The sequence below is a fragment of the Somniosus microcephalus genome, chromosome 28, assembly GCF_052327205.1.
Source record: "Somniosus microcephalus isolate GS21.2 chromosome 28, FLI_Smic_1.0, whole genome shotgun sequence".
Taxonomy (NCBI): domain Eukaryota; kingdom Metazoa; phylum Chordata; class Chondrichthyes; order Squaliformes; family Somniosidae; genus Somniosus; species Somniosus microcephalus.
Window position 1 is genome coordinate 35,342,490 of NC_141014.1, and position 15,396 is coordinate 35,357,885.

At 45.5% G+C, this 15,396-nt stretch overlaps 1 protein-coding gene across 3 annotated transcripts in view; it reads right to left on the reverse strand.

Moving 5' to 3' along the window:
• Positions 1 to 631: 631 nt before the first annotated feature.
• The window catches only part of LOC147099545 (synaptotagmin-1-like), a 152,168-nt gene continuing 137,403 nt past the window's right edge, over positions 632 to 15,396 (reverse strand). For all 3 annotated transcript variants that reach the window (XM_085969789.1, XM_085969790.1, XM_085969791.1), the window contains 2 exons: positions 9,977 to 10,110; positions 632 to 1,177 (listed from right to left, as the gene is read on the reverse strand). In XM_085969789.1, coding sequence (XP_085825915.1) covers positions 968 to 1,177; positions 9,977 to 10,110 — 344 coding nt within the window. In that variant the 3' untranslated portion in view covers positions 632 to 967. The remainder of the gene's footprint in view (positions 1,178 to 9,976; positions 10,111 to 15,396) is intronic.

Sequence of the window (15,396 nt, forward strand, 5' to 3'; positions counted from 1 at the left end):
AAGAGTTCAAATCCCACCATGATAGCTGAGGAATTTAAATTCAGTTAATTAAATAAATCTGGAATAAAAAGCTACTATCAGTATGACTATGAATGCTACCAGATTATCATAACAACCCATCTGATTCACTAATGTCCTTTAGGGAAGGAAATCTGTTTCTATGCTCAAGGGATATGGGGAGAAGGCAGGGACAGGGTACTGAATTTGGATGATCAGCCATGATCGCATTGAATGGCAGAGCAGGCTCGAGGGGCCGAATGGCCTACTCCTGCTCCTATCTTTTATGTTTCTATGGGCATGATGTAAGCGGAGTATGTAAGCATAACGCTATCCTTTGGGCAGGAGCTGGGCCTCCAGAAGCGGGTTCCAATTACAACCACCAGTCACAGAAGCATGAGCAACAATAACTTAAGTTTTATTCAACAGATCAAACTTCTGTTCACAAAATAGAATTCTGCCTGTTCACTGCAGTCTCTGATCACGCCGTTAGGGGTCGGTGTACAGTCCTTTCCCTTTCTCGGTTTCCTTCCTTCCATCTCCTTCGCATCTTTTATTTTGCCTTCATTTTTTCTTTTATTTTGATTGCAATTTTTTTTTCCCGTCCTTTCCCCCCGCCCGCCCCCCCCCCCCCCCGCCCCGCTGATCTTGCTCTCTTTCGATTCCTACTTTCTTCTTACAATAGAGGCACGAAGCTACACAATCAGATAATGGAAATAACAATACAACCAGGTCTGGAATAAAAACAGTCCCTCAAATACAATCATTGAGCACAGACTGCCTGAAAAATAGAGAAACACCTGGGCTTATTCAAGGTTACTCTGAACATACTGTGACATCCCGAAACAGGTACATGTGCAGGTTCATCAACAACGTGTTTGTGATATATTTTACAAATAGCCACAGAAAACAAACGGCTGTTCAAAGCTTATTCAACTACTGCAACTTCTAATGGCCCCGGGGTGTGATATCATGACGTCTTGATTCCCAGGGCAATGTCGACCTCTTCTTCAGGCTGCAGGGTGTGCCACTGCGCGATAGGCCGTCTCGGGTTGGCAAGCATGTCGGACCAGTGTCGCAGCTCGGCGCCGGTGGCATTGCAGCCCACAAAACACTTGCCGATAGGATCGTTCTTCCCCAGTTTGTCATAGTCCAGTACGGTAATGACCACCTGGACTTTCTGGAAGAGGAACAGATACAAAAAAACGTGAAAACTGTTACCGCACAAATAGCAAAGGCAAGACACAAATACAAAAGCAAATACGGCGGATGCTGGAAATCAGCTGTCTTTCATTCTGCCATCGCCATTTACACTTCATCTAGAGCCATCTTTTGTTTCTTAACTTGTCCCATTACCATCTCCTTTTGCCTTGCACCATCTCTTAATGTCTCTTAATCTCTCCTGCCTTCCATCTACAGCCATCTTTTGTTTCTTAACTTGTCCCATTACCATCTCGATATACGATAGCAAAATACTGCGGACGCTGGAACTCCGAAATAACAACAGAAAATGCTGGAAAAACTCAGCAGGCCAGACAACATCCGTGGAGAGAGAAATAGAGCCAACGTTTCAGGTCGAAACCCTTCGTCAGGACTGAGAAAAAGCAGGAAATGAAACAGATTAAAAGGCCAGTTTGGGGGCTGGGAAATGGGGATGAGAGAACAAAAGAGAAGTGAAGAGGCATTAAGAGGTATTCAAAACCAGACGAGATGGTGATAGGACGAGCAAAGAGACTAGTCCTCTCCACTAGTCCTATCACCATCTCGTCTGGTTTTGAATACCTCTTAATGTCTCTTCACTTCTCTTTTGTTCTTTCATCCCCATTTCCCAGCCCCCAAACTGGCCTTTTAATCTGTTTCATTTCCTGTGCTTTTTCTCAGTCCTGACGAAGGGTTTCGACCTGAAACGTTGACTCCCACGGATGTTGCCTGGCCTGCTGGGTTTTTCCAGCATTTTCTGTTGTTATTTCCCATTACCATCTCCTTTTGCCTCGCACCATCTCCTAATGTCTCTTAATCTCTCCTGCCTTCCACCCTATCACAGACCTTCCCTTTTGTTCTTTCCGCCCCTCCCCTCTTTCCCGGCCCCCTACACTTGCTTAAAAACCTGCTCCATCTCCAGCTTTTTTCCAGTTCTGACGAAGGGTCATCGACCTGAAACGTTAACTCTGTTTCTCTCTCCACAGACGCCGCCTGACCTGCGGAGTATCTCCAGCATTTTCTTTTTTTTAATTAAAGGCAAGACACAGCTTGCTCTACTCAACTCGGGGGGTCCGAGCCTGGGGACTCTGATCCCTGTGGCGAGCGGCCGAAAGCGCAGCGGGGCGGGACCTCTCACCTGCTCATCTGCCGGGGCAACGGACCTGTTCCAAATCCCAGGGCTGGGGGGCCATTTGCACCATTAGGGCAGGCGCCTGTGTCATTTGTAGTGCTGTGGGGCGGTGGGATACCAGCGTGGCAGCTCGCCGCTCCGTCATGGGGGCCATTCCGACCAACGTGCCCCCAAAGGAGGAATGCTGACCACATCCCGTTATGATAAGCTGCTTTCCTAATGGCAATCAATCTCTCCGGATTTCCAGTCTCGTCTCCAAATGTAGTATCACAACAGGTGGGGGGGGGGGGGGGGGGGGAGGGGTAGGAAGAGGTGCCCCAACCCCCACCTTGGAATTCCAGAACCTGGCCAGAAAGGAGGAAACGGATTATGCTCCCAAGTCTTCCCCGCAACCCAGATTATTTCAGTTCTGTGCCCAAAATGGACTGTAACTTCTAGACTCACATTCAACAGGGTGTAAGTTAAAATGTAGGTTATTGTCCTTGTTTATTTGTTGGGGTGAAGGTTGCGCACCGGAACTGTGGGGGAGTTCCTGTTTATTCAGAAGGGTAAAAGTAAGTTGCTGTGCAGAATTCCTGTTCCTTCGGCGGGGTAGGAGTTCCTCGTTGTGTAACTGGGCAGAGTTACTGCTCACTCGGTAGGGTAATGGTTACTCATTGTGCGGGATTGCTGTATTCAGCAGGATAACGGTTTCTAAGGGTCTAACTGTACCGAGTTCCCGCTTATTCAGCAGGGTAAGGGCTGTGCATTGTGGAGCTGAACAGAGTTCCTATTTGTTCAGCGGGGTGACACACTGTATAATGATACAGAATTGCTGTTTGTTCAGCAGCAGTGGAGCTGCTCGCTGTGTAACTGTAGAGTCCCTGTTTATTCAATAGGGGAAGGGTTACACACTGTGTGATTGTACAGAGCTCCTGTTCATTCAGCAGCAGCAGCAGGGCACTCACTGTGTAACTGCAGAGCTCCCTGTTTATTCAGTAGGGTATAGAAAGAAGAAAATAGAAAGACTTGCATTTCTACGGCGCCTTTCACGACCACCGGACATCCCAAAGCGACTTACAGCTAATGAAGCCCTTTTTGAAGAGTGCTCACTGTAGTAATGTGGGAAACGGGTTACACACTGTAATTGTACAGCGCTGCTGTTTACTCAACAGCATAAGGATACTCACTGGTGTAAGAAATCGTGAATTGGAAGAAATAACTTGAGACAACAACGCCTCTTCAGACTGGTGTTAGAATAACTGGCTAGACGCTTAGAATTTGCTGATGTTCTCGGTTCCCTGCGGATGTTAGAACACTCTGCACCGTGGCGGTGACCTTGTCTCCAGACTAGCCGTCTGCTGTTTGTGCGCTAGAAAGGTTGTTGACTGTGTCTTTGATAATCTACCCTAGGCCCACCCCAAGAAAGAGCGTAAAAGAGATATCTAAAGAGCTTTTAGCACAAGACGGCGAAGGGAAGGGAAGAGCTGACCACGCACGCCAGCTGTCTGTCCGATCGGGACCGATACCAGCGGCTTGTCACATAGAAACATAGAAGATAGGAGCAGGAGTAGGCCATTCGGCCCCTCGAGCCTGCTCCACCATTTAATGAGATCATGGCTGATCATCCAAATTCAGTACCCTGTCACAATTCACAATTCACAATTCAAATCGCTTTATTGGCATGATAAGTTACATCTTATGTTGCCAAAGCATCAAAATACATTTATGGTTTAGCACATAAACGCAGTTCTATTCATACAGTGTATAAACAGGTATATCCCTGAGTGTATAAATATACATTCGCATTGTTTATATATATTCTTTTCTTAGTTTACTGGTTGTCCCTCTGTTCATGGCAAGCTGTAACATAGTGTGCCGCCAGTGTTATACAGCTTCTCTCCTCTCCCAGTAGGAATGGGAGTTTTTGGTTGTCATTCAGATTTCTGAAATCAGGGCATATTTGTGAGAATTTTTGGTAGAAATTCTCCCTGATGCCCTGATATTTTCCACAAGCTGTGAGGAAGTGCATCTCTGTCTCCACCACTCCCTGACTGCAGTGAGAGCATATCCTGTCCTCTCTTGGCAGCCTGGTCTGCCTGTGTCTGCCTTTTTCGATCGCTAGGCTATGTTCGCTAAGTCTGTACCTTGTCAAGGTTCTTCTCAGTTTGTTATCCTTTACCATGGTCAGGTAATCAGCTATGTTGTATTGTCTGTTTAGGGCCAAGTAGCAATTGAGTTTGCTTTGGGTTTTTGTTGTTTCTGCCCAATATGTCAGATATTTTTCCTTTTGCTTAGCGACGATTGTGTTGGGTCGAATTCTTTGTGTTACCCTGTCACTGTCCTGGGGCTGGTTATTGTTAGTATTGTTAGTAGTTACTTCACTGAGTCCCAGGACTAGTTGACTGAGGGTATTCTTCTTTATGGTCAGCTCTTGGCATTTCAGGGCGTCGTAGTGATAGCATTGGGGATTGCTCATTTGTAGGTGATTCCAAAATTTGGTGGCTCTTTTTTGGATAGTGATTATTAATGGATATTGGCCTAGTTCCGCCCTGCATGCATTGTTTACTGTTTTCCTTTGAGTCCGGAGGATACTTTTACAGAATTCTGCATGTAGGATCTCAATTGGGTGTTTGTCCCATTTTGCAAATTCTTGTTGAGTTAGTGGTCCCCAGACCTCACTGCCATAGAGTGCAATTGGTTCAATTACTGATTTGAAAATTTTGAGCCAAATGCTAATTGGGATTTCTATTTGGATTGATTTTTTGATGGCATAGAAAGCCCTTCTTGCTTTCTCTTTCAGTTCATTCACAGCCAGTTTGAAGTTTCCCGTAGAACTGATTTTTAAGCCCAAGTATGTGTAGTTAGTGGTTTGTTCAATTTTGGTTGTTCCTACTGTGAAATTTATTTTGGGTCCCTGATGTTTGGATCTTTGCTGGAACACAAGGACTTTGGTTTTTTGGGGATTTATTGTCAGGGCCCAAGTCTGGCAGTACAACTCCAGCAGGTCCAGGTTTTGCTGTAGCTCCTCTTTAGTAGGTGACAGCAGAACCAGGTCGTCTGCATAGAGGAGGAATTTAACCTTGGATTCATATAGGGTGAGGCCGGGTGCTGTAGATTGTTCAAGTAGTTTTGCCAATCCATTTATGTAAATATTAAAGAGTGTCGGTGAGATTGGCGAGCCCTGCGTCACCCCCCGCCCCTGTGGGAAGTATTTTGTTTGTTTGTCTCCAATTTTAACTGCACATTTGTTGTTTGTATACATTGATTTAATTACATCATATGTTTTCCCTCCTACCCCACTTTCGATAAGTTTCAGGAATAAACCGTCATGCCAGATGGAGTCGAAAGCCTTCTGGAAATCTACAAAGCATGCGTAGATTTTGCTTTTGTTATGGTGAACGTGTTTGTCAATTAGGGTCTGTAGGGTGAAGATATGATCGGATGTTCTATAGTTTGGCAGGAATCCAATTTGGCTTTTACTCAAGACATTGTGCTCCTCAAGGAAGTTTATAAGTCTTTTGTTTATGATGCTACAGAATACCTTCCCCAGGTTACTGTTTACACAGATGCCTCGATAGTTGTTTGGGTCGATTTTGTCCCCACTTTTGTATATGGGCGTTATGAGTCCTTTGTTCCAGATATCAGGGAAATAACCGACACTCAGAACCAAGTTGAAGAGTTTTAGGATAGCCAGTTTCATTTTGTTGTCTGTGTGTTTAATCATCTCGTTTAGTATGCCGTCTGTCCCGCAGGCTTTTCCTGGTCGCAGGTCCCTGCTTTCTCCCCATATCCCTTGATCCTTTTAGCCTTAAAAAATATATCTAACTCCTTCTTGAATATATTTAATGAATTGGCCTCAACTGCCCTGTGTGGTAGAGAATTCCACAGGTTCACCACTCTCTGGGTGAAGAAATTCCTCCTCGTCTCAGTCCTAAATGGCTTACCCCTTACCTTTAGACTGTGACCCCTGGTTCTGGACTCCCCCGCCATCGGGAACATCCTTCCTGCATCTAGTCTGTCTAGTCCTTTTAAAATGTTATAAGTTTCAATGAGATCCCCTCTCATTCTTCTAAACTCCAGCGAGTATAAGCCCAATGGACCCAATCTCTCCTCATACATCATTCCTGCCATCCCAGGTATCTGCCTGGTGAATCTTTGCTGCACTCCCTCCATGGCAAGAACATCTTTCTTGGATCCACGGTCGTATGTCTACTGTGTCTATCTTGATTGCATGTTGTACTTAACTTAAATTGCCGCTACTTAATAAAAACGCCTTACAACTCCTAAGACCCTTTGGGTAATCTGTGTGTGTGACCTGCGATCCAAATCTTACACTGGGTAACTACACTGAGTTCCTGTTTATTCAACAGGGTAAAGATTTACAACAACAACTTGTATTTATATAGCGCCTTTAACGTAGTAAAACGTCCCAAGGCGCTGCACAGGAGTATTAAAAGACAAAGAAATTTGACACCGAGCCACATTAGGATAAATTAGGGCAGGTGACCAAAAGCTTGGTCAAAGAGGTAGGTTTTAAGGAGAGTCTTAAAGGAGGAGAGAGAGGTAGCGAGGTGGAGAGGTTTAGGCAGGGAATTCCAGAGCTTAGGGCCTCGGCAACAGAAGGCACAGCCACCAATGGTTGAGCGATTATAATCAGGGATGCTCAAGAGGGCAGAATTAGAGGAGCGCAGATATCTCGGGGGGGTGGGGCTGAAGGAGATTACAGAGATAGGAAGGGGCGAGGCCATGGAGGGATTTGAAAACAAGGATGAGAATTCTGAAATCGAGGCGTTGCTTAACCGGAAGCCAGTGTAAGTCAGCGAGCACAGGGGAGATGGGCGAACGGGACTTGGTGCGAGTTAGGACACGGGCAGCCGAGTTTTGGATGGCCTCAAGTTTACATAGGGTGGAATGTGGGAGGCCGGCCAGGAGTGCGTTGGAATAGTCAAGTCTAGAGGTAACAAAGGCACGGATGAGGGTTTCAGCAGCGGATGAGCTGAGGCAAGGGCGAAGACGAGCAATGTTACACACTGTGTAACTGTACGGAGTTAATTCAACAAGGTGGGTGACATGAATCAGTCATTCATGAAAGAAAGATTTATGAAATAATACTGAGCGGCCTACGGGTGGCGCTGTCCAGGGAGAGTATAAATACTCGGGCACGGGCCCAGCTTGCGCAGGACATTTTTAACAGGAACTAGTGAAGGACACAACTAGACCTCCATGTTGTAAAACAGTTGATTTAAGCTTTATTTAACGCTTAGACCAAGTGCCGTGGGTAAGGGTTTTTTTTTGTAAATGTGAATCACAATAGGGATGTGAATGCAATTCTTTCCCTACCTGTCACTCATGGTACACCTTTTGTTGTTGACAGAACAGGTGATACAGATCAGTGGAGAATCTTTACTGCAGGGGTGCCGCCAAAGAAGGGCAGGATTTGAGTTATACTGCAGCTCGCAGCAATTGGCGGCAACACCTCCGGCAGACATGAGGATACCTTTGGAACATAGGCGGGCAAATGCAACCCAAAAAAAAACAAATGGGGAAAAGGTTGTCGGGGATTGTTGACTTGTCAGCCCGTAACTCCTGCAGCCAGCAGTGGGGCTGATAACAGAAATATCGCAATCTGTGCAATGAAGACACTGTCGAGGAATTAAAAAAAGAGTGTCCAAATTAGAAATCCTTTTAAATGAAGGGTAGTAGGGATTGCAATAGCAAAATACTGCGGATGCTGGAAATCTGAAACAGCAGTTTCTAATTTTCTTTTACCAGTTCTAACGGAGGGTCATCGACCCGAAACGTTAACTCTGTTTCTCTCTCTCACGGTGCTGCCTGACCTGCTGAGTGTTCCCAGCATTTTCTGTTGTTGTTGTTGTTGTTGTTGTAGTAGGGAGGAATTGTCGGCCTAAGTAGTTACCATGGAAACTCAGTAAAACGCACAATTAAAAACACAGGATTCAAAGATCTGCTTTGACACAAGGGTGTTTCAGAACCGCAAGCTTTGTCTCAAGGCTTTTCCATGAAGATTATGCTCGTCAGAAGTTTTCAAAATTGTGCGGATCCCTCCTCCATCTTTAGTTGGCGTTCTGACGGCACTGTGGAGCTGAACAGAGTTCCTATTTGTTCAGCGGGGTGACACACTGTATAATGATACAGAATTGCTGTTTGTTCAGCAGCAGTGGAGCTGCTCGCTGTGTAACTGTAGAGTCCCTGTTTATTCAATAGGGGAAGGGTTACACACTGTGTGATTGTACAGAGCTCCTGTTCATTCAGCAGCAGCAGCAGGGCACTCACTGTGTAACTGCAGAGCTCCCTGTTTATTCAGTAGGGTATAGAAAGAAGAAAATAGAAAGACTTGCATTTCTACAGCGCCTTTCACGACCACCGGACGTCCCAAAGCGCTTTACAGCTAATGAAGCCCTTTTTGAAGAGTGCTCACTGTAGTAATGTGGGAAACGGGTTACACACTGTAATTGTACAGCGCTGCTGTTTACTCAACAGCATAAGGATACTCACTGGTGTAAGAAATCGTGAATTGGAAGAAATAACTTGAGACAACAACGCCTCTTCAGACTGGTGTTAGAATAACTGGCTAGACGCTTAGAATTTGCTGATGTTCTCGGTTCCCTGCGGATGTTAGAACACTCTGCACCGTGGCGGTGACCTTGTCTCCAGACTAGCCGTCTGCTGTTTGTGCGCTAGAAAGGTTGTTGACTGTGTCTTTGATAATCTACCCTAGGCCCACCCCTAAAAAGAGCGTAAAAGAGATATCTAAAGAGCTTTTAGCACAAGACGGCGAAGGGAAGGGAAGAGCTGACCACGCACGCCAGCTGTCTGTCCGACCGGGACCGATACCAGCGGCTTGTCACGGCCGTGTGTCTACTGTGTCTATCTTGATCAATAGGGGAAGGGTTACACACTGTGTGACTGTACAGAGCTCCCTGCTTATTCATTAGGGTATAGAAAGAAGAAAAAAGAAAGACTTGCATTTCTATAGCGCCTTTCACGACCACCGGACGTCCCAAAGCGCTTTACAGCCAATGAAGCACTTTTTGAAGTGTGGTCACTGTTGTAATGTAGGAAATGGGTTACACACTGTAATTGTACAGCGTTGCTGTTTACTCAACATAAGAACATAAGAATTAGGAGCAGGAGTAGGCCATACGGCCCCCCGAGCCTGCTCCGCCATTCAATAAGATCATGGCTGATCATCGACCTCCACTCCACTTTCCCGCCCAATCTCCATATCCCTCGATTCCCCTAGAGTCCAAAAATCTAACGATCTCAGCCTTGAATCTACTCAACGACTCAGCATCCACAGCCCTCTGGGGCAGAGAATTCCAAAGATTCACAACCCTCGGAGTGAAGAAATTCCTCCTCATCTCAGTCTTAAACGGCCGACCCCTTATCCTGAGACTATGCCCCCTAGTTCTAGAACAGCATAAGGATACTCACTGGTGTAAGAAGTCATGAATTGGAAGAAATAACTTGAGACAACAAAGTCTCTTCAGACTGGTGTTAGAATAACTGGATGGACGCTTAGAATTTGCTGATGTTCTTGGTTCCCTGTGGATATTATAACACTCTGCACCGTGGCAGTGACCTTGTCTCCAGACTCGCTGTCTGCTGTTTTTTTTGCAAATGAATGCAAGCACCTGGCCATACCTGAATCTGCTCAAAGGGTACTTCAAAGCTGAACGACTCATTGTAGTAAGGATTCAAAGTGTTCTTTTTAATGGTGGTCTTCTTTTTCTTCAGCCTCTTGCCATTCTGCATGAGGTGGATCTTCACATATGGATCTAGGGTAGACATGTTAATCATCGGAATAATCAATAACTGCAAACTATGTAATAATGTGAGACTTAAAAAAAATCCAGTATGTAATATTCAGTGTAATATCTAACCCTCTGAGTGCTGTGGCCAACTTTGCTTATTTGGGATCAGGCGGGTTGAAGGGGGTCACTAAGCGAGCGTACTTTTAGCAGAAACCCTTCAGGTGGTAAAGCTATTCCTGCGGTTACTGCAATGTTTGCCAGTCGGCACTTGCCTTCACAGCTAGTGAGCTGCGAACAAACAAAACACCCACTTCCACCCAGGGAAACGGCATCCTAGCCTGGTCAAAGGTTGCGATGTGACTATGTCTTGACTTCCTATTGGTTTGGAAAAAACAAACCTTCGGAGCTAGCATTGAAGGGAAATTATTGCTAACAGAACCTGGCCCCAATGGACACTGGGAGCAGCGAGGCAATAGAACAGCACTGATAGAGGCTGTTCGGCCCATCGAGTCTGTACCAGCTCTTTCGAAGAACAATCCAGTCAGTCCCACTCCCCCGCTCTTTCCCCATATTCCTGTAAATGTTTTTTTATTTTATTTATTCGTTCCTGGGATGTTGGCGTCGCTGGCAAGGCCCAGCATTTGCCCACCCCCTAATTGCCCCTTGAGAAGGTGGTGGTGAGCCGCCTTCTTGAACCGCTGCAGTCCGTGTAGTGAAGGTGCTCCCACAGTGCTGCTAGGGCTGTCCGGTTTTATTCTTATTATTGTGTTTCGTAGCGGTTTGTTACAACTGAGTGGCTCGCTAGGCCATTTCAGAGGGCAGTTAAGGGTCAACCACATTGTTGTGGGTCTGGAGTCGCATATAGGCCAGACCGGGTAAGGACGGCAGATTTCCATTAGTGAACCAGATGGGTTTTTACGACAATCTCATTGTTTCATGGTCACCATTACTGATACTACCTTTTTATTCCAGATTTATTTAAGTAACTGAATTTAAATTCCCTAGCTGCCGACGTCTCTGGATCTGGCGTGGACTCGATGGGCCGAATGGCCTCCTTCTGTGCTGTTATGACTCTACGACTTAAGATCATTAGTCCAGGCCTCTGGATCACTAGCCCAGTAACATTACCACTGTACTACCGTTCCCATCAAGGTTACTGTCAGCTAGTGTCAGGTAAACACAAGATTTACCATTCTAAAAAAGGGAGAAAAAGCTCAGGACTGCCGAATCACTTTGCTTTAAAACACAATACTTAAACGCAACTTATTCCCAAATCCTTTCCACGGAGGTTAAAAAAAAATGAGTAAAAAATCCTGAAATGTGGCCACCACCTTCAGAGTCATCGATACAAGGGGGGGGGGAAACACTTATGTGAATATAGGTTAACTGACAATTAGCAAATAGAAACATTTACAGGAAAGAGCAAGGGGAGTGGGACTAACAGTTATTGTATATGTGATACAGAAGGACTAGGGAAGAGAAAACAGGCGGAAAAAGGATGACAATGAAGGCACAGGTAAGGCTTTTTATTTCAATGCAAGATTGTTTTTCAGTGTTTAACAGCTCAGGATTATAATAATAATAAAGTTATTAATGATGCTGAATTCTTTTTATTACTGTATTAGTGTTTGTATCAGTGCCTGAGCCAGAAACAAGACCAGTGTCCCTAGGGAAATTGAGGTGTCGATGATTAAATTTGACAGCGTGGGAGGGCGAGTAAATTTGCCCAGGTTACACAATGGGTTAATTAAGTACAATAATGCAGATTGTGGCCATTTGACCAGGTCAACTGAAACAGATTATTTTGTTATTGGTGATATCACACCTGGACGAATATCCTGGCCACCATACCTTTCAAAAGGAAATTGATCGATTGGAGAGGGTTCAGAGAGGAGCAGCAAGGCTGATTCTGAGGCTTTGTGAAGAGCTGGGCTTATTTTCAGTGCAGAGATCCACACTTGTAAATGTAAACGACTAATTTGGCTTGAACTGTGAGCGTAGAACGACAGGATGCAGGTATAAAATTAATCATTTTAAAACTAGACTGGGGTGTATGAATATTTTTCTCCACAGAGCCATGGATATAGAAGCGGACTCCCAGCAACAGCAGTGATGTCAATTCATTCCTCCAAAAAGAACTGCTTACATTTTTGGATAGGAGTGCCGTTGAAGTTCATAGGAATATACGTATTGACATGAATCTTATCATTCATGGGAAATGACTTATGAAATAATACTGGGCGGCCTGCTGGTGGCGCTGTCCAGGGAGAGTATAAATACTCGGGCACGGGCCCAGCTTGCTCGGAACATTCTTTAACAGGAACTAGTGAAGGACACAACTAGACTTCCATGTTGTAAAAGAGTTGATTAAAGCTTTGTTTAACGCTTAGACCAAGTGTTCTTACGTCACGTATAATCCTTTGAATTCGGCTCCCACCAAGATCTCTGTCCCCTAGCTCCTTAACTCCATTTCCCTCCCCAGCTTCTCACTCAGGCTGCGTGAGACAGCGTTCATCCTTGATGTTCTATGTGACTTCGAACTGAACTTCAAACCCCATATTCTATCCCTCACCAAGAGACTTTGCTTCGACCTCTGCAACGCAGCTCACCTCTGCCCCTACCTCACATCCTATTGCCACTGAAACCATTCTCCACGCTTGACTTCTCCAACTCCTTTCTCGTTGGCCCTCTGAGTACCACTTTAGACAAACTCCAACTCAACCAATATTCCACTCTTTGCACCCTGTCCCTAACTAAGCCCTGCTCACCCATCAGCCAAGTCCGTACCCACCTCCAGTTGTTCCATGTGCTGTAACTCACTGAATTCAAAATCCTAATCCTTGTCTTTAAATCTCTCCATTGTCTTCACCCCACCCTATCTCTGCAACCTCTTCTAACCCTACGTTGTAGCCCAGGCCCTTCACCCATCCAATTCTGGCCGCCTGTGTGTTACCCTTATTCAATAAGATCATGGCTGATCTTCGACCTCAACTCCACTTTCCCGCCTGATCTCCATATTCCTTGATTCCCCTAGAGTGCAAAAATCTCAGCCTTGAATATACTCAATGATTCAGCATCCACAGCCTGCTGGGGTAGAGAATTCCATAGATTCACAACCCTCTGAGTGAAGAAATCCCTCCGCATCTCAGTCTTAAATGGCCGACCCCTTATCCTGAGACTATGCCCCCTAGTTCTTGACTCTCCAGCCAGGGGAAACAACCTCTCAGCGTCTACCCTGTCAATCCCCCTCAGAATCTTATATGTTTCAATGAGATCACCTCTCATTCTTCTAAACTCCGGTGAGTATAGCTGAAGAGCCTTCAGCTGCTTTGCCCTACTCCCTGGAATTTCCTTCCTAAACATCACTGTGTTGTAACAGCTGTCCCCATCTTTAAAAGCCTCATCAAATCACAGCTTTTCGACCATGCTTTTGATAATCTCTTTTCCACCATTATTTGACATCTGTTCTCTCCTCTGTGAGGTGCGTTGGGATATTTTATTTTAGTTAAAGTCATTATACAAATGCAAGCTATTGTTGTATTGATGAGAGCGATATATCAAATAGTCCACAGAACGAGATGGGTCCGGAGTTGCTTTGGCTAAGGGAATGACAGCTGAGGAAAGCAACCAGCCAGGATTGAATAGTGGATATCTGGGGAAGGATAGACATTCTGGAGTTTTGCTCCATTAGCTTTGGGTATCGGGGGGGTATTTATATAAAACTTCCACTTCAGAGATTAAACATAGAAACACAGAAGATAGGAGCAGGAGTAGGCCATTCGGCCCCTCGAGCCTGCTCCGCCATTTAATGAGATCATGGCTGATCATCCAAACTCAGTACCCTGTCCCTGCCTTCTCCCCATATCCCTTGATCCCTTTAGCCTTAAGAAATATATCTAACTCCTTCTTGAATATATTTAATGAATTGACCTCAACTGCCTTGTGTGGTAGAGAATTCCACAGGTTCACCACTCTCTGGGTGAAGAAATTCCTCCTCATCTCTGTCCTAAATGGCTTACCCCTTATCCTTAGACTGTGACCCCTGATTCTGGACTCCCCCGCCATCGGGAACATCCTTCCTGCATCTAGTCTGTCTAGTCCTGTTAGAATTTTATAAGTTTCAATGAGATCCCCTCTCATTCTTCTAAACTCCAGCGAGTATAAGCCCAATCGACCCAATCTCTCCTCATAAGTCATTCCTGCCATCCCAGGTAACAGTCTGGTGAATCTTCGCTGCACTCCCTCCATGGCAAGAACATCTTTCCTCAGATAAGATTAAATGTGCATTGCCTATATAGGGCACAGTGTACACGGTCTGTGGAAGCAGTGGGCATGATGACCGATCCTTATTCCAACTTTTTTATATTCACATACCATCAAAGAAAATGTTGCCCCGCCTCTCATAGACTGCGTGGGCCTGGAATCATCATCCTTACTCTTGTTTAAATAGTCCTGCTTTGCTTTCTTTGTAATACACCCCAATGTTTTTCATACTGCCAGACCTACAATATTCAGGATCATGTTTGGACATTTTCAGAAAAAATATTCTAATCATCTGACACGACCCCTGTTTTTAATGTCCGGTGGAAAAAATCCTACTATCTGGGTGCTCCCTGACTCACAGTGCTACACTCCCCTTATTTATTCCTTCTGTTGACTCTATCCTTGGCTATATGCTCAGTCGTTGAGTATATTCAAGGCAGAGGGCGATAGATTTTTGGATATTAAGGGAATCAAAGGATATGGGGATAGTGCAGGAAAGTGGAGTTGAGCTAGAAGATCAGCCATGATCTCACTGAATGGCGGGGCAGGCTCGAGGGGCCGAATGGCCGACTCCTGCTCCTATTTCTTATGTTATGTTCCCATATTCAAGAGGAACTTCTTTACCCAGCGAGTGGTTCGAATGTGGAACTCGCTACCACAGGGAGTGGTTGAGGTGAATAGCATAGATGCATTTAAGGGGAAGCTAGATAAGCACATGAGAGTGAAAGTACAGGTTGAGCGTCCGAAATCCGGACTCCGGGACGATTGGTGGCAGGGGTCTGGAATCCGTAAAATGTTCCGGAATCCGGACACCCTGAGGGAGGCTTACCAAAAAAGGGAAATAGCGCAACCTGGGCCCAGGCATTTCCGGACTCGGCACGTGTTGCTGATGTCCGAAGTCTGGAAATATCGCAACCTGGGCTCGGGCGTATCCGGACTTCGGACATCAGAAACACGTTCCGAAGTCTGGAAAACCCCAAAAACCGGCTCGGCCTCGGCCCCGAGGTTGTTGGATTCGGGACGCTCAACCTGTAATAGGTTATGTTG